Source organism: Simochromis diagramma, unplaced genomic scaffold (assembly GCF_900408965.1).
Source record: "Simochromis diagramma unplaced genomic scaffold, fSimDia1.1 OVJJ01000487.1, whole genome shotgun sequence".
Lineage (NCBI taxonomy): Eukaryota > Metazoa > Chordata > Actinopteri > Cichliformes > Cichlidae > Simochromis > Simochromis diagramma.
The window spans coordinates 2,997,340-3,020,891 of NW_024387305.1; the positions used below are offsets into that span (position 1 = coordinate 2,997,340).

Consider the following 23,552-nt stretch of genomic DNA (forward strand, 5'->3'; position numbering starts at 1 on the left):
TACATATGGATACACCCACCCATACATACACACACACATATATATATATATTATATATATAACATCCATGAGTCTTGTCAGTGCAGTTAACCTTCAATCAGGTTGGAGGTAGGGCACGTTTGACAGCCTGTGGGTAGAAGCTTCTGTTGAGTCTATTTTTTGCCTTTATGTTTATTGCCTGCTTTATCCATTCCTGCACCAGTTTCGATGTGTGTTTGGGATCAGTGTCTAGTTGAAACACCCAACTGTGTCCAAGTTTGAACTGTGTAGCTATTGATCCGAGTGAAATTGAAGAATTTGGAGGTTTTCCTATTTCTTCATTATTATCAACTGTTCCCAATTGAACAGTCTTGACCGTTAGAAGAACTAAATTATATATGGTAAGGGCCACAATTCTGATAAAAAAAAAATCCTCATATTGTATTGCAAATTAAGAGAAATCTGACAATTTCAAAGATTTGGAAACATTTAAAAACTCAGTCTTCACTGACGTTCGACAGCTTCTAGACTGCAATGAAGTGCTCTCCTGGATAACCGCAGGAAATTATTTGGAAATTCACAAAATAATTACTTCTCATAGGAAACGGTAAGTACAAACCCCACAAACAATTTTTCATTCATTAAATTTGAATTTAATTGCATAATTGCTGTATGTCAGGTAAAAATAACAAGCTGGGGTTTAGTAGGAGTGTTCTTAAAGTCTGACTTTCATCTTTTAACACACTGTCACCAAATACAAGGAGCATTCAATAAACACAAATTACAAAGTTTATTTAGTTCACTGCTTTCATTTTATTTCTCATTGATACATATTTTGATATTGAGAAAAAATGTTCACTTGCATTAAATACTATTATTGTTTCATGATACAGACAAAGATAAGTCTTAGTATAGTGTTTATGAAAATACTGTACATGGCACTGGCCCATGTGGTAAGAAAGCATTCAAATACCTCTCTGCATAAGAACAGTGACATTACCCATGAGCATTTAACCAAAGAAGTTATCTGAAACGATCTGTGCTCCTTGATATGGCTTTGGCAGTTCATCTTCTGTAAAACATAAAGTCTTTGGGTGTGCTTTATTCAGTTGTAACTCTTCTAGTAAATGCATGGCAGAGTGCCTCTTCAGTAGTTTTTTTTTCAATACCTATTGCTTTGCTTTACTAATTGTGGCCCTTTTAAGTCAGGAGTGTACCTCCACCCTACATATTCCACATGTACAAGGACTGATCCCCCAAGCTCAGTTACTGTGTATACTGTTTAAGACATCACCTGTAGTGTACACACAATGGTTGGCAATACTGCAGTGTAGGTGCGATGTGTGCAGGGCTTTTTACTAACTTGATTTCCATGGAGTCCAGAAAACATGAGTATGGTGGCGGGGTGCGGTTTGTGGTGCAGCGGCAGGGGAGGGATGGGGCAGAGGTCTGACTGGCACTGTTGCCAGTCATCAGCTAATCGTGACCTCCCTTATTTACACAGTAGGACGTTGGGATCGGCAGTGTGAAGCAGAGAGAGAAATCAGAGGGACGCAGACGGAGGAAAGGGCAATGTAAAGTGTGACCACTAAATCACTAATTGTGAGAATAAACAGGGTTTGCACAGTTGAAACTGAGAGACTGGAGTTGTGTGGTGTGTTTCCCGTGATCACTGTGTTACAGTTTGTTCAACTTGCATTGAGTGTTTGTGTCTATTGTTTGTGTAATTTTGATTAGCAGAAGTTTCCACTTGCTGGTAAGAAAAGATGTGAAGACAGGTCTGTCTGTCCAAAGGATTGTACACCCGGCTTTGTTCAAGTCAAATGGAACCTTGATGTTACCGCAAGCTCAAGGGGAAGTGTTAACGATGCACCCACAAGGCTGTGAAGAATGTATCCTAAAGACACCACAGGCTACACCAGCCCAGCCAGTTTCAGAGGACTCAGGTGATGTGAGCTTTGTGTCGCTGGGTTGTGTTTTCAGTCAGCTATCTGCACAGTGGCACATCCGTGGCCTTAGGGGCCTTCTATTTGACCTGCCTCCCTTTACCCTCCTCCGTATCCTCCTGCAAAGAGTTTAGGTTGAGTGACCCTCATCATTGTGGTCATCAGGTCTGTATCTTAGCAACCTTTATCATCTCTTTTCACAGAGGCTGAGGCTTTAGGCCTGGCCTCTGAGTTTCCAGCCACAGCGTTGCCGAAGGCTCTTGATCAAACAGGGTGGTGTGTTCGTATGACTACGTAGTAGTTCAAGCAAAGTTGAAACAGAGAGTTCAATGTGAGACAGGTGGATTCCCTCATCTGCACAGCCCCTGATATTCTCCAGTTTCTACAAGTCCCTGTTAGCTTTGAGGGGACTGATTGCAGCCATGAAAACAACCTTTGCTGGTCGTCATAAACTAGCACCTGTATTGCCTGGTTGCCAAAAGTGCTCGTAGTGTTATGCTGTGCTGTCCTTTTGGACGAACTTGTCCACTTTTACCAGATTTGACTGCTAAAAGTGACTTAATTGAAAAACACATGCTAGATTCTGTAGCACATGGCTCACATATGGTTGAGAATGATGTTGTTTTTTTCACTGTAGCCAAGTGGCTTTCCTTACATTTGCAAGTAGGCGTAGTGCTTGGGAGAGGCAGCTAACCTTTGGTAGCATCTTGGATCAAAACCATGAGCATATGCTTATGTGTAGAAGAACTCTACAATCACACTAGTACTCAGCTGCCATTTTGTGCTACATTTGCTTCGTTTCCTAACTGTGTTTGTTACAGAGTCCTCATATACATGGAAAAGGAGAGCCTTGATACATAAGAGAACAGTTAGTTACTTTGTAACCTAGGTTCTCTGACTCTGTAGCCAATCAGTGATGTCTCTTAAAGAGTATCCCCATGGAGATCAGACCCCTTACATGTAAAATATATGGGACTGGGAGACCCTGTAAGTCTCTCTACTTAGAGAGAATTGGTTACGATGTAACCAATCATTCCTCTCACTTACAAATGAGGAAATTGGATCAGCCCTCCATCTTCTCTAAGTACCACCTGGAAGAAAAAAAATAATGTTGTAGCAATATAATATGGTTTTTAAGATCGACTATACCTTTTACCTGTTCTCAGTCAAGTTCATGCAAATCCTCATATGTCCAGGTCACTCCAGCAGCAAAATGTCAGTCTGTTAGCTTTCACACATCTGCTGACATGCATTGCAAAGCAATTACAGATCACATGTCACCTAAATGTTAGAATTTCAAACAGATTACTGTATATATAACATACAGTATATATGTCGATTTCTCTCATCCTTATCTTCAAAATTCAAGACTTACATTCTCTTGTATCATTCAAAAGCCTGTCTACCCATGCACTTCCAACAGCTTGCAGGTAAAAAGCACCACAGTTTCTCCTTTTGCTACCCCTTTCCTTTTCCTACCCTCCTACCCTCTATATCCACTCCAAGGAATATCCTTGTGTATTCATAGACGACATAGGACACGCTCACAGCGGGGATGACTTTGAGCATGTTGGGAGAAATTCCTCGATAAAGTCCAGTGATGCCCTCCTGGCTCAAAATGGTTTGAAGCAATGTCAGCATGGAGACTTTAGGGGCTCCCTTCACTGAAGCTGTTGGGAGAGTAAAGAGATGAGCCACATCAAGATCATTTTAACACAAGGGGCACAATATGGTCTTCATCTGATGGAGCTGAACATGTCAATCCTACATATTTCTGAACTTGTTATAAACACTAAGCAAACTCTGTTGAAAGAAAACTGAGCTAAAGACTCTGGAAAAAAGTTAAGAAATATACCTTGGACTAAGATGTTCTTTGTTTCCTTTTTTTGGTCAAGCTACTGTTTAAAAGCCCTGTGGTGGCTCGACATCTTGCTAACAGGCAGTTTATGATTCTGTTTTAAATTTATGTTTTAAATTTATGCCATAAGTACACTGTAACCTGATTTGCATCTCCCTGGAAATCTAATGACATAGATGCATAGATGCAACCTGCGACTATTGTGATTGGCCTTTTCAGTACTGTTAATTTTTCCTGTGGATTTCCAAACAAATGGAAATAATTTGTTTCCCTATGACCAGAACAAATAGAAGGGACACAGGACACAGGAAAAAGGACCCAACACTTTATTTCTTTCTATTATGGCCGGGGCAACATATAACTAACTAACCCATAAAAAACCCCACGAAAGCATGAATTCTGCTAAAGGATTCGGCCACTTACGTAGGTTGCATCGTAGGCTTTACATAGATTTACAGCAGAAGGCTAAATCAGCCGTAAGACAGTTATTCGACTAAAGTGCACAACCCCTCAGAACCGTAATTGTCAATAACCAAAGCATATGACAATATTTCTTCGAGACGGCATCAGATTATATTGTAGTACTTGTCCATTTCAGCTGTATTAGCACAATAAAAACAGTTGCCCTCATTACTTTATGCGATTATGTGCAGTTGATGCTTTGAATGATGCTTTACCATATATATCGCCTGGAGAGTCACATCAAATCTTATAAATATAAAATTCATATATGAAGGAATTTCTTTGCACACCAGCATGTGTTGAAATTCCTCTCACTTGTCACTTATTTGTAACTGTGAGTACAAGCACGTGTATCCTCACCTTGCGCTTGCATTCGGGTACGGATCAGCGCCAAAGGGTAACTTGCCAGTTGTCCACAAGTGCTGGACACGGCACCACATCCGACCAGCACCGTGACCCCTGGGTCCACTAAACCTCTGTTCCTGTTCAGCCAAGCAAACTTCAGAGTCTGTTGAATAAAAGGCATGAAAAGAAGGTCAAGACTAAGGAAAACACAGCGGGAGCTGTCGGTTTTCATGTCTCTCTGACCTCGTAGACAGCCAGATCGATGCCAGCGTAAGGGATAATACCCAGCAAGTTAGGTATATAGCCCTTGTAGAAGGCTGCGACGCCTTCTCTCTGTAGGATCTGTTTGGCACAGTCTGCTATTCCTGAGTATTGACCTGTTTTTCTCAGTGTGAGACGGGTCTTTAACACCTGAGGGGAAGAAAGAGAGAAGGAAAAGAAACAGAAGCAGACAAAAGGAGAGAACTTGTTCATTTTCATTAAGTCTATAAAATGTGTTTTCTCAATAATATAAAAATATTCTTTATGTCTGTTACCTCCATTGGATAGATGGCTGTCTGAGCTGTTGCTCCAGCCAAAGAACCGGCAACGAATCTCTCATGTACTTTTAAAGTCCTAGATTCATTACTGCCACGCATCATTTTCTTGATCTGTGCAGAAATACATAATTTTTAAGTTAATAATGTGAAATGGTTGTACAATCAGAGAAGAAAGACAAATTATTTTGGCAATTATTGTTAATGTATCGTTAAAAAGTAAACTGAACAATAAGAATAACATGACTGTCAGCTTTTACATCTGTTCCATGCAAGCTTTGCTTTTAAGATGTCACCAAGCACAAAATGTCCTAGAAATTCAAGCCTTGAGTTGTGAAATTTAAAAAAAAGATGACTGGTAGCTATCAGCAGCTTTCCCCAGGTAGTGGAAATATTGGATGCTAGAACAACTAAAACACTTGTAGAAAATCTACCTGGTAAAAAAGCAAAAAACAAAAACTGAAGCCCTGGTAATGGAAACAGCAAGGAAAGAGAGTAATAGAATCGAAAAATAGCACAAAGTGAGCCTCAGATTGGGTCAGTGGTGAGCACTCCAGGATTTGGAGGGTTTGTGGTTCTCAGAATTTCTAGTAGATCAGTAGGTAACGGAAGCTGAATGCCTGTTAGTCTAATACTGGAGTCCCATTGTTTTAGATCAGGTGCAACATTTACAGACCAGTAAAGCCACTGCGTAACACCCCGTAAAAACACTTCCTTTCTTTTGAGGCAAAGAAAAAAAACCTTTGCCTTCATAAACAAAAGCAATAATTTTAAATTTAAAATGCAACAGAATTTTACAAAATCAAATGTTTATTTATTCATATAATTAATGATTAAGGACAGTATAAACAGTATATTTACATCGCAGTTATGAAACAAAATTAGACGTAAAATTTACACGCAAAACTGGTGCACGAGCGAGGGGAAAGCGTTTATTGTGTATAATAATACACAATGAGGAAGTCAACATTTTGGGTGACATCCTTAATGAGGAAACAACACTGTCATGTTTTAGAATTTAATAAGCATTTTCAGGAAAGCACCTCTCATTAGTTAAATCTTTTTTTTATTTGTACCACAGAAGGTTAAAAACATTGTGCAGTCTTGTTGCCATGCAACCAGAATACAGTGAAGGAAATAATAGCCTGAGAAGTCCTGCATCTGTTTCTCACTTCCGCGATATCTTGACCAAACTAGCTGCTGCTGGTTTGGATTCATATTCGATACAGAGAGAATAAATAAGAGAATATGTTTATTTTTCACAATGATCTAAATAGATCATTTAGAACGATTTAAATATTTGGACAAAGGAAAATAATAATAATAAGAGAATGATGAATCACGGTAAAGCCTTGAAAGAGTTAGGAGTGTAAGGTGAAAAATTGAATGTGTGTTCATAGTTTTCTCCACCTGTTCGTAAGCTGCAAACTTGATAGCAGTCTCCGGGGCAATTTTTAGGACATTGATTCCATTTCCCCTCCACAGAGACCAGATTCCTCCCTCTTTCACCATCGTCTGAAAATTGCTTAGCACATTCCCTTTAAAATCAGAGGAGCCGTGTACCTGGCAGAGTAAAGCAAGAAAGTCAATATTAAAGCATCAGAGCTCAAAAAAGACTTTTTATACATAAACAGTAACACATGGATGAATTCAGAGTGATCAGAGAGATAAGGCAGTAAGTGCACCAGTCTGACCTGTCGGAAGACTTTGAGCCTGTCTAAAGGGGCCGTTCCAGTCCGGGATACAGATCCGGCTATGGCTCCAGCCATCAGCTGCCGCCAGACAAACCCAGATTTCTTTTCCTCTTCTGAAAATTCATCTGGGACTGTCAGCTGCTCACCGATGTCCACCATCTACTGAAGCCATGCAGGTCAGAAGATGTAGAAAAAAAAAAGTAACAAGGAGTGGGGAATAAAAAAATATTTTGAATTCTTAACAGTGGTGTCAAACACACTGCATACTGTATGATAAATTTTGTTTCCGACTTTACCAATGAGCGTTTCCAATGGCACGCCACTTCCTCCATGTTAGTGATAGGGTTAAACAGGAAGTGGTCCCGCCACTCATTCCAGTCAATGGTCATTGTACCATCCTTATCTATACTGTGGAAACACATATATAAATAAATATTAAAAAATAGATAATATAAATAGATAAAAAGGTCATAAAATTCATATAAAGAAAAACACCAGAGACTGTACAACAAAGATGGACACAGCCACAGTGACATCACCCTCTGGTTAGAATGTCTGCAGGGTTCAGACACCTTACGTCTTTTATATACAGTCAATGTTTACATTGAAATAGAAGACACAAATATTCCTTTGTGTCTCTTGACTAACTGAAACCAATTTGATACATTAACACTAGCATCCCCAGGCTTCACAGGCATCACAGGCAGGGGCACCCCCTGGTGGAGCACAGATTCACTGCAGCTGGGAGGACTGAAACCACAGTAAGTTCATGTAAATCGATAAAAGTTCATCTTATTATTAACTACTACTACTACTACTATTAGTAGTTCAGCAGCTGCACTTCCTCTATGTCCTGAGGAAGAATAACCTGGACCAGAACCTGCTGCTGGCATTCTACAGCTCCTCAGTGAAGAGTGTGCTCTAGTACTGCCTGGCCGTTTGGTATGCAGGGGTCACAGCTGAGAACAGGAAGGCTGCGCAGAGGGTAATTAACACTGCCCAAAAAATCATTGGCTGCCCTCTGCCACCCCTTGAGGCCATCGCCAGCTCCTTCTGTCTCAGGAAAACCAGGCCCATCACAGGTGACCCCTTGCACCCAACCCACCCCCTGTTTGACCTGCCCTCTGGCCAGCGCCTCAGGTCAATCAGGTCTCACACCTCCAGACTCACAAGCAGCTTCCTCCCCTGGGCAATTCAGACTGTCAACAAACACTATACACCCTGCCCACCAATCCTGCCTCCCTAGTCTGAGCCATGGTCGGAGTAACCTTCATCACTATGGGCTCTTTTCAGACCAAGTCTTTTCTTTGCACTACTACTGAGCACTTTGCAACTATTTTGTTGTCCAATGTTTCAATCGTTCTCTTATTTTTGTATATTTTTCTCTTGTTTTCTATTTATTCCTGCTGTCTACTATTTATATTTTATCCCAGCAGGACAGTTGGTGTAGAGCACCTACAATTTTGTTGTAAATGTACAATTACAATAAAGGGCTATTCAAATCTATTCTAAAGACTCAGTTTCATTAGTGTGGAGATCTCTTCATATTCACGTTTTCAACTCTCTGAATGTTCTTCAGATCATGTTTTCAATATCCCCTTAAAATAATCCACTGATTCAATCAGTTTAGTTTTTTTTTAAATATGAGGCTAAAATCAAAGTTTTATGGATAAAAGACAGCTTTTGTAAATACTACAAATCTCCCTCCTCTCCATCACTGGGCCAGAGTGAGGATTGACTCCAGCAAAAATTGACATTATATCTTCCACAAAACTAAATCTCTAGGTTAGAGAGTAACTAACAAACCTGTAACAATGGGTCACAGTGACTGAGGTGATTGAACTGCTTCTAAAGATTCTCCCCAGTTTGGTTATAGAGCATAGTCAGTGGCTTAATATTGAAAGTGTCACGCTGCTCAACCTATTAGAAATGGTGGCAGGTAGTATTTTTGATGATATACAGGGATCGTAGGAATTATTAATGCAATATGGATTACTGATTGATAACATACCTTAACAAAATCCTGTTGGCATCCTCCAAGCTAATATTCACACCAATGTTGCGAAGACAGACCTGGATCTCTGTTGCATCTATGCGACCTGCAGATATCCACAAGTCACAGGGGTTGAGTGAGAGACGAGTGAGATAATTACAAAAACTATCATGTTGTGATCTGATACAGACCATCGTTGTTATTGTCCAGGCTGCGAAACATGTCTTTAAGCTGCTTTTCATGGCTACGAAGATACTGAGTGAACTCTTCTAAGTCCAGGACTCCATCACGGTTGGTGTCTCCGGCCTCCACGATCTGACAGCAAGGACGTGATGTAAAACAACATTTGGTCAAGAACAAAAAACAGGTCTTTAAACAAGTGTAATACCTGCTTTATATTACACAGTGCTGCTTGGTCCTTAAAAGTATACTTTTACTTTTACTTGAAAGTATCCGGACCAAAAATGGACTTTAGCCTGTCTACACATTACTACAAAGACAGTGTGTTTGTAGTTCTCCACAACAGCATAAGGTTGCTTCAGCTTATCAGAGCACACAGAGCTGAGGTGACCTTGACAGCAAAGAAATATCTCCTCACAAAAGTCCAGCAGCCTCTGGGCTTTACATAAACTTTGCAATCTGTTGGAAAAATATGGCTGATAGGTGTTGTGCAGTCAAGGAAATATGTGTTAAATGAAATGCTTTTCTCCCAAGAAGGATCGGTTCACCTGTTTTAAAAAGTCAAAAAGGCTGTTTTATAAACTAAAACTATTAATCGAACTTTACACATCCAGCTAATAGTTAATTTAAGCTGTGAAGAGAATCATTTTTAAGGTATTCACCATACTCGAAGATTTAACGGGCCACTTCAATGTTTATTTCTATTAGTGTAGCTTGCATGATTCACAGTTTACATTTTTTTTCCATTAGAAGCACATGTAAAGGGTCCAAAAGACGTACACTGAGAATCCCAGCTGCACAAAAACAGCCAAGCAATGACGCGATCAAGACCAGTCGGATTTTCCAATATTTCCAGTGTTTGTTAACTTCACTGTCTACTAATATCTCTCGAAACTGTGTCCAAAATTTAGTTTAATAAACAGTTTCTAATGAATGAACTGCAGATAAACAACGCACCGATTTGCCTTAAATCTATTAGTGGATATTACCTCCTTAGTGATGCCGGCAACTTTTTCATCTTTAGCCTGTGGCGATGACACTATGTGGATTGTAATCAATCAACGGTTTCATGTAAATGTAAAGGAGTTTTTATCTGAATTTTAATTGATTATAAACAATCATTTATCTGCTGAGTATTTACGTTTGTCAGAACTGACACAGTTTCATATCTTATCAAGTTAAAAAATGATAGACACATTTGTTGTTTGCAATCTAGAAGTTTTGAAATTTTAGAAAACATAAAAAGAAAAAAGAATGTTTGGACTTTTTCACATACTGTATGACATTTATCTGTGTGCAGCTCCTCAGTCTAAAACAAGCCATTTCATTCTGATTGGCTGCCCCTCATGAAGAGAAAACAGTAGTCGCTTCTGTGTTCACTGTAAGAGCTGTATGACTTACAGTGAACACATTTATGTATGCTGACTTTACCATGATGTTATCGTTTGAAATTTTGGCCATGTGTGTTATGAATGTCCACAAAAGGTTTGGATGACTAGTATGCCACTCTGCAACCCTTACTCTCCTTACAGTTACAGCTACACCCCATTTTTCCAAAACTTTGGTGTCCACCTCTGTTTTATGTAGTGGCTCAAATAACAATAAGAATCCCTGTCTAGTTACCTAAAAAGTAACTCTGTCGCAGAAATATTCTTGGAAAAACAGGGGCCAAAACACACTGAAAGTAGAGAGTGAATTACACAGAAGCAGTGATAAATGTTACAGGAGAGAAAGAAACTGGACAATTATCCATGTGTAGAGAGATCAAGCATATGACAGAGCAAAAGGTTACTAATCTCAGTTTACAAAGTCCTGCTCCTTCGACCAAAATAGCATCCCGCTGCCCTTTACATGTGTGCAAAGACAGACACTCACACATTAAATCTTACCCTAACATAAGCCTCAAACTCTGAAATAAACCATATTATGCTTTCAGCCCTCTTAATTCACAAAGAGGAGCAAGGCTCAGCTTACAGTTTTCACACAGTCCAGACGAGAGAAGAAGCAGAACTAGAAGAACTGATGAGTTCTCTTGGTGACCGAGACACTTTTTACCAAAACAAACACTCAAAGAGAGAGGAGAGAGACATCGTGTGTGCTTTCTCAATACAAATCCATGCTGTTGATGTTCTCTGCTGCTGCTGCTGCATAAATAGTAAGGATGCAGATAAGATGGAACTAGAAGGTAAAGGGAGAAGGGCAGAGATTTTGCCTTTCCTGGTTGTTTAATGTAAAGAGAAGAGGAAAGATGAATGAGGCGCTGTTCTTTATGAATAGAAAGTGTGCAGGAAGGTGAAATTTAGACACAGTTTCTCCTTCCCACAAAAACCCATGCATAAGCAGGTTAAACCACTGAGTTAAACAATGACCTTCCAACAGTAGAGCAACAAGTAATGGCAAAAAAAGCACAGAAAAGCTGAATTACTGAGGTTTTATCTGAAACCAGCATCTGGTTTAAAAATCTTTCTTTACAACTAAACTGACTTGATGTGACCTTTAATGTGAAGTGGCTGCTGGTACTACAGAGTGCCCTCTACTTATGTTTGCCATTTACAGAGACCAGCCCTCATGAGTCCTCTAATGCACCTTGACTTCAATATACAAAAATGGCAAATGGCAAAGCCCAAAAGTAGAAGCCTGCTGGAGGATTTTGGTGGATATATTCTCTCTCGAGTGTGATCTGCTGTAGACAGTAGGCCACCTGGGGACCAAAGTTATCATCTAAAACTAAAATTAGATGTGGAAAAACAAAAGAAATAACAAAAGCATAATTGCAGGCTTACAAAACTATCTAAAATAAAAGAAATACAAAGCTGAAATGTCTTCACTTTCATTCTTGTCTACTTGTTTAAAATCTTCGCTATAACCACCCTGAATAAATGTATTGCACGCTCAGTCATAAAGGTAAGGAAAGTTGAGTTCCCAGAACATTGATCCTGTTTACCTGGACACTGCATTTCTCAACGTCCGGGTAAACAGAATCAACTTTCTGGGAACTCAACTTTCCTTTTTCCAGGATTCAGCTGGGTGGAAATGTGTAATGAGACTGGGAAGACAATAGGACTCTCCCACTGTGCTAGGAACCATTTTGAGCTTAAATTATGCTTCAGCGGGAAATCTGCTTCATAATTTATGATGTAACTGGAAACTCCTTTTAACCCTACGGTGTAACATTCCACGTAATCTGATGTGCACCTCCCAAGAAATGTAGCTACATTTAGGGTCAACGCAGCTCGCAAAGACTGAATGACGTGGAAGGTTGAAGTGTAGGGTCGTTTATCAAAATTGCCCACTATTTGTGTGCATGTTAGGTAACAAGATTTTTAAAGAGCATAGGGCAGATAAGGAATGATTTATTGACTGTTTAATGGTAAAACTGTGTCAGATGGTAAATGGACTGGTTCTTATATAGTGCTTTTCTGTTTTATCTGAGCACTCAAAGCACTTTAGACAACTTGCACATTCACACAAGCACTTTTTTCTAAGCGCTTACTATCTAACATTCACAGAAATTCATGCTCCCATGGATGCATCGAAGAGCAACATGGGGCTAACGTCTTGCTCAAGGATATTTGGCTTGCAGACTGGAGCAGACTGGGATCAAACCGCAAACCTTCCAGTTAGTAGGTGACCTGCTCTACCACCTGAGCTACAGCCACCCAGACGGCTAGCTCCTAAAGACCATAACAGTCTGATCACTGACATTGGGAGGTGTCTAATGTGAACTGGCAAATATCTGTAGAAAATGAACCCATTTGTAATGCACAGTATCACCGTATGCTGCTGTATTACCTTCTCTACTGAGCCTTTGGAAAGCCCCTGGTCTGCCAGCCCTCTCCGCAGTTCAAGGATGTCAATGTGTCCATCTTTGTTGATGTCCAGCTGTTCAAAGAGTTCAGCCCAGCGCTGCTCCCGCTCCTCGTCTGGACTAGAGGATTCACTCTCCTGGCAGTGCACCCAGGGGAACCAAGTCCGCTGGGTTCCCATGACTGGTCACCAGTCAGAGTTAGCTGATAAGATACAGGGGCACCAGTTCAGTATCCACAGCCTGACACAGAACGGTATGTCTGTTTATCTGTGAATACCTCAAACTTTCATTTGTACAACAAACTATTCAGTTAAGTTTTGTTAATGAGAGCATTGCAACCCATTAGGGTCAGTAAACTGAAGCTTATGGGCTGCAAAGAAAGAGACCAAAAACAATCGAGAAAATTATTAAAACTGACTGCAAACAGTTGTTATCTGGTTGGCGGGTTTTGCAGAGGCAGCAAATGTAATATTAAGCAGAAACAGGGGCACAGCGCAGGACCCCGGACCCCAATCATAACCAGTCTCTGTGGGCCCCCTTCCTTTCTTGATCTGTATCTTTCAGTGTAGCTAATAATTAACTGTTCATATTCTGCATTTGATTAAAAAAAACGAAAAACAAAACTATGATATGTCCAATAGTCTGCCCACCTTAAAATCTCCCCATGTCTGGATCCTCATCTCGTAACATACCGTAGCCTGTATAAGCCTCTTAACCTTCTTACAGCCTAACACTGTTTTCAGCCTGTTTAGTGCTAAGGTACATTAGAGGTCTACCCAGACCACTGAGACACACTAGAAGTTGTAACAATGTGATTATCCTGATAATTGTGAAAGTTTAAATAAGTCTCCCAGTTTCCGCTAAGGAGCTCTTTTGGAAGAAAGCGAAAATACCTTGTGTGGGGCCAGTGACTGTAATAAAGGGGGGCCTCATGTCCTTGCAGTGATTGGTCTGTTGAATAGACGTGGTAGTGGTGGAGCTTCTGTGATTAGTCACACCAGAGGGCGTTTCCACATAGTGAGAAATAACTACAATTACAGTCCTTTGGTTGTGTAGGCTGAATAACAGAATAATGAAATCCATTCAATTTAATGATATGTGATAAAATAATATATAACAGCCACTTTCTGTTGGTATTTATTTCACGTTTAAAGCAGAAGTTAAATATATCATATAAGGAAGTCTACTGTTTTTGCAGATATATATCGGGTGGTTTTGGAACATATGACAATCTTTGTGGGTGTACAAAGAGGTGCTGGTGTACAGCAAACAGCAAAAGCTGAATAAACGCACCCATAAAAGTGTCTACATAATTTTCTTTTTTAAATAAGAAGCAGTGTCACTGTGGTATTTTAAAAATGCTGTTTCATCAGCCTGAAAATCTCACTGTCTAATTGCTGAGAGTCACTGGTCCAGCATATCATGAAGACACTTGGCATTAGTGTGGCTAAGCTTTCAGTTGAAACTATTCCTGATAGAAATGATTGTTTGGAATAACTCTGAGTTGCCGTGACGTGAACTCAGTTTGTGTTACATTTTGCGGATCATTTGGAGAGGGGCCTGGGGCTGCTTCACTCACTCTGACTGTTTCTGAAATGAAAGGCCATGTGTTTCATACTGTTGGTTGTAAGTTGTACTGGGTCATTTTGGTAGATGTCACATCTGAAACTGGCTCACTGTCTTTAACAATTGCTAAACCATCCTAAGCCTGTTATCTGTGCTCTGCTAACCTTTGTTAACAGCTGACTCCCCTCACTTTACCTTCCCTCCTTTGTTGATTCATGCCATTAGCTGTCACTTAGATACAATAAATTAGTGGTGTAAAAGCGAGGCCAAGGAGGTCAGCTTCATTTGTATAAGGTGAATGTAGCACCTCTACACTTCTATTAGAGCCTCCACTATTTTTGTGAAATCAAAATTCAGTCACCAAGCTGATGCATTCAGGCAATTTAATTATGACTGATTTACTTACGGATGAAACACAGCAAAGGAAAAACAAACATTTCATTCCAAGCTAGAAAAGGCTCCTCCTGCCACCGAAGAGCTTTAACCCAAAACTAGATGCCCCTGAGCAGAGATAACATGAGGAGGAAGCTTCAGATGTAAACTCGCTATATTTTTTTTTTGTGTGTGTGCATTGTATCTGTTGATAACAGGCAGCAGTCACAGTTTTGTTTACAAAGCCTTGATGATAGGTAGAGATTACATCTGGCAGGGTTAAACTGGGTGTACTGTAGCTGTTACATAGTGTTCCTGTTATAAAACACCATTTGAAATGAATAGAGTTGAACGCTATTATTCATAGTGGATGTGTAGTCGATTCAGAGTGTGTATTGTAGTTGAGTTTGCAGCACAGGACGTAGTGTGAGTTGTGTAAGGCGCTGTTACTGTGCCCACCCTGTTAATCTGATAGGCTACGATTAGCCTATTTTGAAAAATGAATGCAAGCAGCAGGGCATGTGGGCATCGAGTGGAACGTTTACTAAATTTGTAACCAAATACTGATGTGTTCGAACACTCTCCAGTAACTGAGTTACTGGTTATTACCGGTAAACTGGGAATGCCATGAAATACCCCGGCTCACATGTTCATCCACATACACAACAGCATTTTATCCTTTAAATACATGACAACCCCTTTCACTTGATCCTCACAGCGTTACGCACGCTGTTACGGTCTAATTATAACATCTACGAGACCATTTTGAGGCGCACTCACAGTGTGTTTATCTGCAGACCGACTCGCCGCCCATGCTCGGGCGGATGCGGAGGATCAGGACGCAGGAGAAACCGGCAGGTCCGCTCAGTCCTAAAACAGCACTGGAAACCACACAAGCGGGCTTCCCTTGGCTTCAGCGGGTCTCCGTGTTCTGCGGTGCTTGGCGCTGCGTCTTGCAGATTTCTCAGACACTCTTGTTGAGGAAGCAGGAAGCGACAGAAACACGCAGTCGTCCTCCTCCTGCTGCTGCTGCTGAAGCCTTCTGGTGGAGAAGTGTCCGATCCGTGTGTGTCCGCAGTGTATTCAAAGTGTGAAGCCGGCAATTTATTTTGCGTCAATAAAAAGAATTATTAATTGTTTACAACAAGGACTTCTCACATGACATCAGCTAGAGCCCCTGGGCCAGATTCTAAATAAATACTAAGATCATCAGTCCATGGTTCCCTAATGCTTATAATAGGCTAATACATTTGGGTCCATAAGTATTTGGACAGTGACAGTGTTCTTAGTTTTGCCTCTGTTCACCACCACAGTGGCCTTTCAAACAGCCATGCTGTAATTAAAGTACAAATTCCTTATATTTAAAGTTATGTTAATTTGTCCCTTTACTATTGAGCAATATGATTAAAAATGGCGGCACTTCCTAAACAGTTAACGCAGTACTTTTGTGAAATCCCTTGACTTAAAGCTGAAAGCCTGCACAGAATTGTATATCACTGAAAGACATTCTGCTAAATGAGCTTCTTCACCTTCAATGTACTTTGCGAACGGTTTTTAAAGGCTGGACACTTTCGTGCATGCTGGATTTTAACTATACTAGTTTGACTTTTTAAAATACTTTGAGTATTCACGTGCATAACCACTCTCTGTTTATTTTAACACAGTATATTACCTAAAATTATTCAAGGTATTTCAACAATTCCGCTGTTGGGCACAAGGTGTCCCCTTCTTCGTTATTTTCAGTGTGTTTGGAGGTTTCAAGTTTCCAAATCACACGTGACTGGCTTCCACACTAGTTATGTCACAAATTTCCTGCTCCTTCCCTGCAGCTCTTGAAGATGAGCACGGAGATTTTATAACCTATCACAGCTGGCAAAAGCATAAGGTCGAAGGAAAAAAAGGAATCACTAACATGTAGAGAGGATATTCGTGCATGTTCAAGTCATTAATTTAAACAGTGAAGATAACCGAATGCACTGATATGTATTCATAAATGATATTTCTCTCCAGGTGAGACAGGAACATCAATGAACAAGAACACAGCTGGGGATCTTTCTGAGTATCTCAGATAATTTGGGATTTTCCTCACAGCGTCTAATGAAACACCAGTATTTAAAAATTAGGTGACTCATGTGTGCAAATGTTTAACCAATCAGTGTCATCTTTTCATTCAGGAGGAGCACGACATAATCTGCAGGCCTCCCATACGTCACATTATTCAAACAATGGAAGTTATGATTCAACAGAAGCATTTTTGTCTCTATGTGTCTCTGATTTGATTTTTACAAATTTACAGTAATGTGGAGTTGATCAGAATTTGGCACAAAGTTTTAGCTCTCTTTTTAACATTATTTGCAGTGACATACAGATAAGCACTGTCTGCAGAGAGCCACATACGAGGGTTATAAAACAGCCAACTAACAAATTAGAAATGGAGAAGAAAAGCTGAACCTTATTTAATGATTTTGCCAGATGTTCCTCTAATTTTGTCCACCAGCTTGTCCATCATCATCTCCGGCCTGCAGATCTCAGACATTCTCCAGCGATGAGTGGTTGTGCCTGTCCACCTGCTCCTCCCTCATCACTTTAATCTTCTGTGATATAACTCTGCAGCCCACTCTGTGTTTCGTTTATGACACACTTTTAAGATGACAGGTGTACCCTGACCACTCATGTACACTCACACATGTGATTTTCCTACTATTATATTATATATTGACTGTGTTTGTATCTCTTGTTGACAGGACTACATGGCCTTTGAGCACGTATACAGCCTCTCATTCAACGGTTTTAATCTCTATTCACTTCCCATCTCCACACCTGCTGTTCTAATCGAAGCAGATTGACAGATCAGATAGCACACGGGCGGACTGCTGTATATAAGAGCAGCACGCTTTAGTCCAGGAGACTGGCTCGGAATAATTCTTCAAATACAGCTCAGTTAATTTTCCCTTTGCAGATCATTTAATACTAGCAGCTTCAATGTGTAGGGGGCTCTCCTACCTGCCTTCCTCATGTCTGGAGAAGTACGTGTTTATTTTTGATATTATGTTTTACATTAATAAATGAAACCCTGAGTTTGTTTTACATCTTCTTTTGTCTGTGTTTCAGGGCAAAAGAGATGCGGGTGAAGCTAAGCCACCTGGCTGAGACCCACCACAAGAACAAGTAAGTTCACTGAAACCCGTATTTTGAATAAGGAGTAAATCAGAGGAGCTGAAGCTACATTTCTGACTCCCTGTGCCCCTTTTATCAGGACTCAGGACGGAAGAATTCTGCAAGACTTGGAAACTCTGCTGAACAGCAAAAGTAAGATTCACTTTATTTTGCTTCTGAACTCAGTCACCACTTTAATATTCAAACATGAAAAACAGCTCAATGTTGCTTGAGGGTAAGGAGATTTGACCTTTTTCTGGTTAATTCTAGCACATCTTTACTGAGAAAGGTTAATCAGTCGTTTGCACTGGCAGCAAAGTGCTTTTATTTTGTACATAAGAACGCACACTGATATTTCAGCTAAAAATCTGAAGACATTAGGCATTATTATCAATAACATATAGTGTTCTTCCTTTTTAAAAATGTGACATGGTAATGTTTATTCAGGGTGCATCCTAACTGAACTGCTTTTTACTTTTTACTGAGTTAATTCTTATAGAATTAATTGTAAAGTAAAAGTACCTTTACTTTTATACACATCTCCTGTATTCTTAATACTGTAGATAGATGGTGAAAACCATCATATTACTGTTGGCTAATTTATTTTTTAGTGTTGTTAATGCTAACTTAATATTTAAAACAGTATGTATCAAAGGAAAGGCAGTCAGCTGTGTTTGACAACTGCATATTTTGTACTATTTAAGCTTCAATAAGGAGAATTAAGGTGAAATAACTGTTACGGATTGAAATATTGGGGATGGATACAAGAGGAAAAACCACAATAACCACACTGGTCCGGCCGGGTTGAGTCAAACGATGATTTTAATGATCACACGCGTGGGAGATGGACACCGTACACAGACAGCATCAGATCTCAAAATGGTGGAGCATTGATCAAACTCTTATAGCCTCTAGTGGCCCCCACCTAATCATAAAAGCCTAAACATTCACATGCTTTCTCTCACACGGCGCCTAAGCTACGACCTTGGCTCCCTGTTTATCTGCTCCTGCTGAGATGGGGCAGAAAACTCCAGTATGTTCTGTTCTTTTCTAATCAGACAAATAAGGCGATGACTTTCTGCGAACAGTGTTTCTTATAACTCAGCAGTATAATGCATCATAAAACAATATCATTCATTCACAATAAATCAGCAGTCTAATGTAATGCAAATCAGTTTAACAAATGCAATAGTTATCACCTTCTTCTAATTCAGGAGAATAATGCAAACTAAAACTACATAATAATTCACAATCTTTAATTAAGGGTCTAACATGGCATAAAATAATATTATAATCTCACATAACTCAATGTTAATTCCAGTGGCACAGTTTATCATAGGAACTGTGTAAAAATGGCTTTTAGAACAGTATTTTTGAATTTTTGTACCCAAGTAAAAACATGAAAAGCTCAGATGTTTAGTTGAAATTTGTGTCAAACCTGAACTGTTCTTCTAGCTCTTCTTTTCTTCTTCCTCTCAGGTGGTTTGCAGGCCTTTCGGGCGTTCCTGCGCTCCGAGTTCAGTGAGGAGAACCTTCAGTTCTGGCTGGCTTGCGAAGATTACAGGGTTTCCCCTTCAAACCTGCAGAAGAACAAGGCCTGCAGCATCTACAGCCAGTTTATCAACCCTGACGCTCCACTGGAGGTTGGTAGAGAGGAGCACACATAACTAAACAGCAAATGATGAAGAACAAAACTTATTTAAATAACTTTTCCCTCGTTAGGTAAACCTGGATGCTGAGACCCGGGAGGCTCTGCTGAGTGTGATGGACTCTCCATGTCCCAACACATTCAACAAAGCACAGCAGAGGATCTACAGTCTGATGGCCAAGGACTCCTTCCCTCGTTTCCTGCGCTCACATCACTGCATGGAGGCCGTTAAGGCTTTTTAAACATGCTCAGATTAGTACTAGACCTGCTTTAGAAATAAGTGCTGGTGAATCTGTACTGCTTCAATTGTTGATTGTATTTTAGCAATTAATCTAACATATATGATCATGTTAACCATAAGGTAGTGCTGTCCTTATATGCACAGTATACTATCAGTAAGCTTTAAGTCTAACGTTGTAACCTCATAATTATCAAACTTAAATGTAGATGTTGCACCTCTGCATGGCTACAAATTAAATCCAGCAAAAGGATTTAAATAAATACCTCATAACAGAGAACTCTTGTACCTTCTCTGCGGTCTTCCTCAGCATCCTTTGTCCATCCCTCCTCTGCACACGTCTAAACCATTTCAGTCTTGCCTGTCTAACTTTGTCTCCAATCACTGCAACGCATGTGCTTACGTTAGAAAAGCACCAGTAAACTTGCAACCATGTCCGATCATACAGCTATTGTCAGCATGGCTGGAGTCTGAGCCGAGGCATTTAAAAATGATTTTGCTGCTTTTATTTAACCTGTTTATATTTTCACTGTGATTTGGAAAAGGGTGTGGGGACCTGGCAATCATATTTAAAGTTGTCAGCGTGAGCAGGAGAGATTCTGTTATCCTTGTAAAATTCTTATACTCCTTACAAAGCATGGACCAAGTACCATCAAAGGAAAGAAAACAAGTGACACCCAAAAAATGTTCATATTTAAAAATAAATAAATAAATATATAAATATATATATATATATATATATATATATATATATATATATATATATATATATATATATATATATATATATATATTAGGGGTGCAACGATACACAAAATTCATGGTTCGGTTCGATACTTTGGTGTCACGGTTCGATATTTTTTCGATACAAAAAAAATGTTCATGCCTTTTTAATTTGTCATTTATTAAAATTATAAATATATATTTTAACTCAAAAGTACAGTTTTTAAATTTAATGTTGCTGAAACAAAAGTAATTAAAAAAAATAAATATATCACTGTGATTGAGGAATCACTCATCTTTGGAAAAGAGAGTTTATTACAGAGAAATGGCTCTTTCCAAAATAAAAGTTATACTATACGCTTCTTCTGGGCTATATTCTCAGCAGCATATTGTAGCGGGTCAGGGCTGTTCGGGGTTCTGTTTGTATAGTTATGTTTTGTTTATGTTGCCATAGTGACGGGTGACGCCCTCTCGCTGCGACGATGTGTCCTTCCGGGGTCAGAGGGCGCCCTGTGTGTTGTTGTTGTTGCTGTGCGGTTGCCACGCTGAGCAGTTAGCTAGCGGCAGTGTTCTTCTGCAGATGTCAATAAACGGCTGTGCTCCCTGGTTAGCTCATGGGAAGCAAGACCAAACGACACCTCCGTCTCCTCGTTGTCTGAGCTCGCCACATTGGTGTCAGAAGTGGGATGATGGTGGCAGCCCATGTTCTGACCCGAGTGACTTTTCGTGCGCCAAAAGAAGGCACCTGGACATTTGCAGGACTTTGTGTGGGGCAATGGGGTCGTCGGGGACGACTGACCCCTTAGGTGGGGGCTATGTAGCGGGTCCGGGCTGTTTGGGGTTCTGTTTGTACAGTTATGTTTTGCTTATGTTGCCATAGTGACGGGTGACGCCTTCTCGCTGCGACGGTGTGTCCTTCCGGGGTCAGAGGGCGCTCTGTGTGTTGTTGTTGCTGTGCGGCTGCCGCGCTGAGCAGTTAGCTAGCGGCAGTGTTCTTCTGCAGATGTCAATAAACGGCTGTGCTCCCTGGCTAGGGAAGCAAGACCAAACGATACCTCCGTCTCCTCCTTGTCTGAGCTCGCCACAATATTAAACATATCAGGTCCCCATAAGGAGAATCATGTGCTAACGGCTGTCTAAATGACCCGGGTAAAGTTTGTAGCATGCATGCTTGTTGTTTTTGTCTGCTTCCACTTGTCTTTGCACTAGGATGATGTCGGCGTAAAAGTGCAGTCATATTCGTTGTGTTCCCACTAGTGCTGTCAGCGTTAATCTCGTTGAAATGACGTTAACGCCACAACACGGCAAATCTCCGTTAACGAGCTACCCCTGAGTGGGGCTAGACGGCCAACACGTTAACGAGCTAACTGCGCGCTAACACACTAGTTCCCACCCATGTAATTGAGCATTGCATGGCACATCCAACATACTGTTTTACTTTAGTCCATGACCAAAATAATTCCAAACGCCAGATCTGAATGAGGGTGGGGGAGGTTCAATTTGCCATGTTGCAAGGAGAGCTTAACTTCTGTCTCGCTAGCTTGCCCTGCTCTCTTCCTTCTGATGATGCTGTCTGTGTTGAGCGCTCAGTGGATCTGCGCTCGACAGTGCAGCCTAGGCGGAGTAGTCGAACGCAGATTCACTGAGCGCTCAACACAGACAGCATCGTTAGAAGGAAAGTTGATAAAATAAATTGCAAATTTTGTATTGTTCGATACATATGCGTACCGAACTGAAAGCACTGTATCGAACGGTTCAATATCGATATGAGTATCGTTGCACCCCTAATATATATATTAGGGGTGCAACGATACACAAAATTCACGGTTCGGTTCGGTTCGATACTTTGGTGTCGCGGTTCGATATTTTTTCGATACAAAAAAAATGTTCATGCCTTTTTAATTTGTCATTTATTAAAATTATAAATATATATTTTAACTCAAAAGTACAGTTTTTAAATTTAACCCTAACCCTTGTGCGTGTTTTTTTATTTTGACAGCGAATGCGCACCTGCGGACCACTTATGTGCAGCCCTGGTTATTTAGCTCGTCATATTGCAGCCACAGAAATTATTTTGTCCATGAAACCATAAAGCTGCACTTTCTTTTTGCCTTATAGTCTGATTTGTCATAACTTCTCCGTTTTGTGGTAAGCTTTTCTTTGGCTGTCACTTCTTCACCCTGACCTGTCTTATTTGGCTCAGCAGAACTAAAATATATATCGTGCTGCTTTTACACACGCACTCACATAAGCTCAGCGATTCTCTGCATGATCAACCTCTCACATGTTTAAGCTTGCTGCGGGAGATTTCACTTGTCATGTTTGCATAGTAAGCTAACGATTAATAAGACGATGTCAGAGGAATTGGTGCACAAATTATCATCACTCACAGATCAGTGCTGTCGCTCTCTATACACAGTTCGCGTGATTGCAAAGTGAAAGCAAAAAAACAAGCGCAAATTCAAACGCGACTACAATATGTCACATATTGACAGTGGCTCACCGATGCCAATGACATAATTACCCAGCTACATTTCTGAAAGAATGCAAAAGCATTGACATATATTTTTCCTTCCTACAATAGCCCGACGGGCAGGGAAGAGATAGATTTTGGTAGCCCGACTGAAAAAATCGCTAGCTCCAGGACGTCGGGCTAGCGATATTGCAAGCCCTGTATCTGATTGAGGAATCACTCATCTTTGGAAAAGAGAGTTTATTACAGAGAAATGTCTCTTTCCAAAATAAAAGCTATACTATCCGCTTCTTCTGGGCTATATTCTCAGCAGCATAAGGAGAATCATGTGCTAACAGCTGTCTAAATGACTCGGCTAAAGTTAGTAGCATGCTTGTTGTTTTTGTCTTTGCACTAGGATGATGTCGGCGTAAATGTGCAGTCATATTCGTTGTGTTCCCACTAGTGCTTTCAGGTTGATCTCGCTGAAATGACCTTAACGCCACAACACGGCAAATCTCCGTTAACGAGCTACCGCCGATCGCCCCGTGCATGGGGCTAGACGGCCAACACGTTAACGAGCTAACTGCGCTAAC

At 40.4% G+C, this 23,552-nt stretch overlaps 2 protein-coding genes across 3 annotated transcripts; one reads left to right on the forward strand and one right to left on the reverse strand.

Annotated features, from left to right (window-relative positions):
* Positions 1-1,079: 1,079 nt before the first annotated feature.
* LOC120716751 (calcium-binding mitochondrial carrier protein SCaMC-1-like) lies at positions 1,080-16,020 on the reverse strand. 2 transcript variants are annotated; one of them, XM_040004357.1, is made up of 12 exons: positions 15,520-16,020; positions 12,786-13,003; positions 9,005-9,128; positions 8,832-8,919; positions 7,117-7,228; positions 6,821-6,979; positions 6,537-6,689; positions 5,127-5,240; positions 4,834-5,001; positions 4,606-4,753; positions 3,413-3,595; positions 1,080-3,016 (listed from the first exon to the last, which is right to left on the reverse strand). In XM_040004357.1, the coding sequence occupies exons 2-12, from the start codon at positions 12,978-12,980 to the stop codon at positions 3,006-3,008; spliced, it is 1,455 nt and encodes a 484-aa protein (XP_039860291.1). In that variant the 5' UTR covers positions 12,981-13,003; positions 15,520-16,020; the 3' UTR covers positions 1,080-3,005. The 2 variants fall into 2 exon arrangements, with proteins under 2 accessions (XP_039860291.1, XP_039860290.1); XM_040004356.1 differs by having other exon boundaries at positions 1,080-3,595; positions 15,520-16,018.
* Positions 16,021-17,626: 1,606 nt separating this feature from the next.
* Positions 17,627-20,516, forward strand: si:ch211-196h16.12 (regulator of G-protein signaling 5). The gene is made up of 5 exons (XM_040004359.1): positions 17,627-17,765; positions 17,851-17,907; positions 17,996-18,048; positions 19,375-19,538; positions 19,618-20,516. The coding sequence occupies exons 1-5, from the start codon at positions 17,722-17,724 to the stop codon at positions 19,783-19,785; spliced, it is 486 nt and encodes a 161-aa protein (XP_039860293.1). The 5' UTR covers positions 17,627-17,721; the 3' UTR covers positions 19,786-20,516.
* The last annotated feature ends 3,036 nt before the right edge of the window (positions 20,517-23,552 follow it).

Coding starts and splice junctions, on each gene's coding strand:
- LOC120716751 (XM_040004356.1), bottom strand. CDS start 12,980: ATGGGAACCCAGCGGACTTGGTTCCCCTGGGTGCACTGCCAGGAGAGT. Junction 5,002..5,126: donor CAGCCATCTATCCAATGGAG/GTAACAGACATA, acceptor TCTTCCCCTCAG/GTGTTAAAGACCCGTCTCAC. Junction 4,754..4,833: donor TCGATCTGGCTGTCTACGAG/GTCAGAGAGACA, acceptor TTTATTCAACAG/ACTCTGAAGTTTGCTTGGCT.
- si:ch211-196h16.12 (XM_040004359.1), top strand. CDS start 17,722: ATGTGTAGGGGGCTCTCCTACCTGCCTTCCTCATGTCTGGAGAA. Junction 17,908..17,995: donor GAGACCCACCACAAGAACAA/GTAAGTTCACTG, acceptor CCCTTTTATCAG/GACTCAGGACGGAAGAATTC. Junction 19,539..19,617: donor ACCCTGACGCTCCACTGGAG/GTTGGTAGAGAG, acceptor TTCCCTCGTTAG/GTAAACCTGGATGCTGAGAC.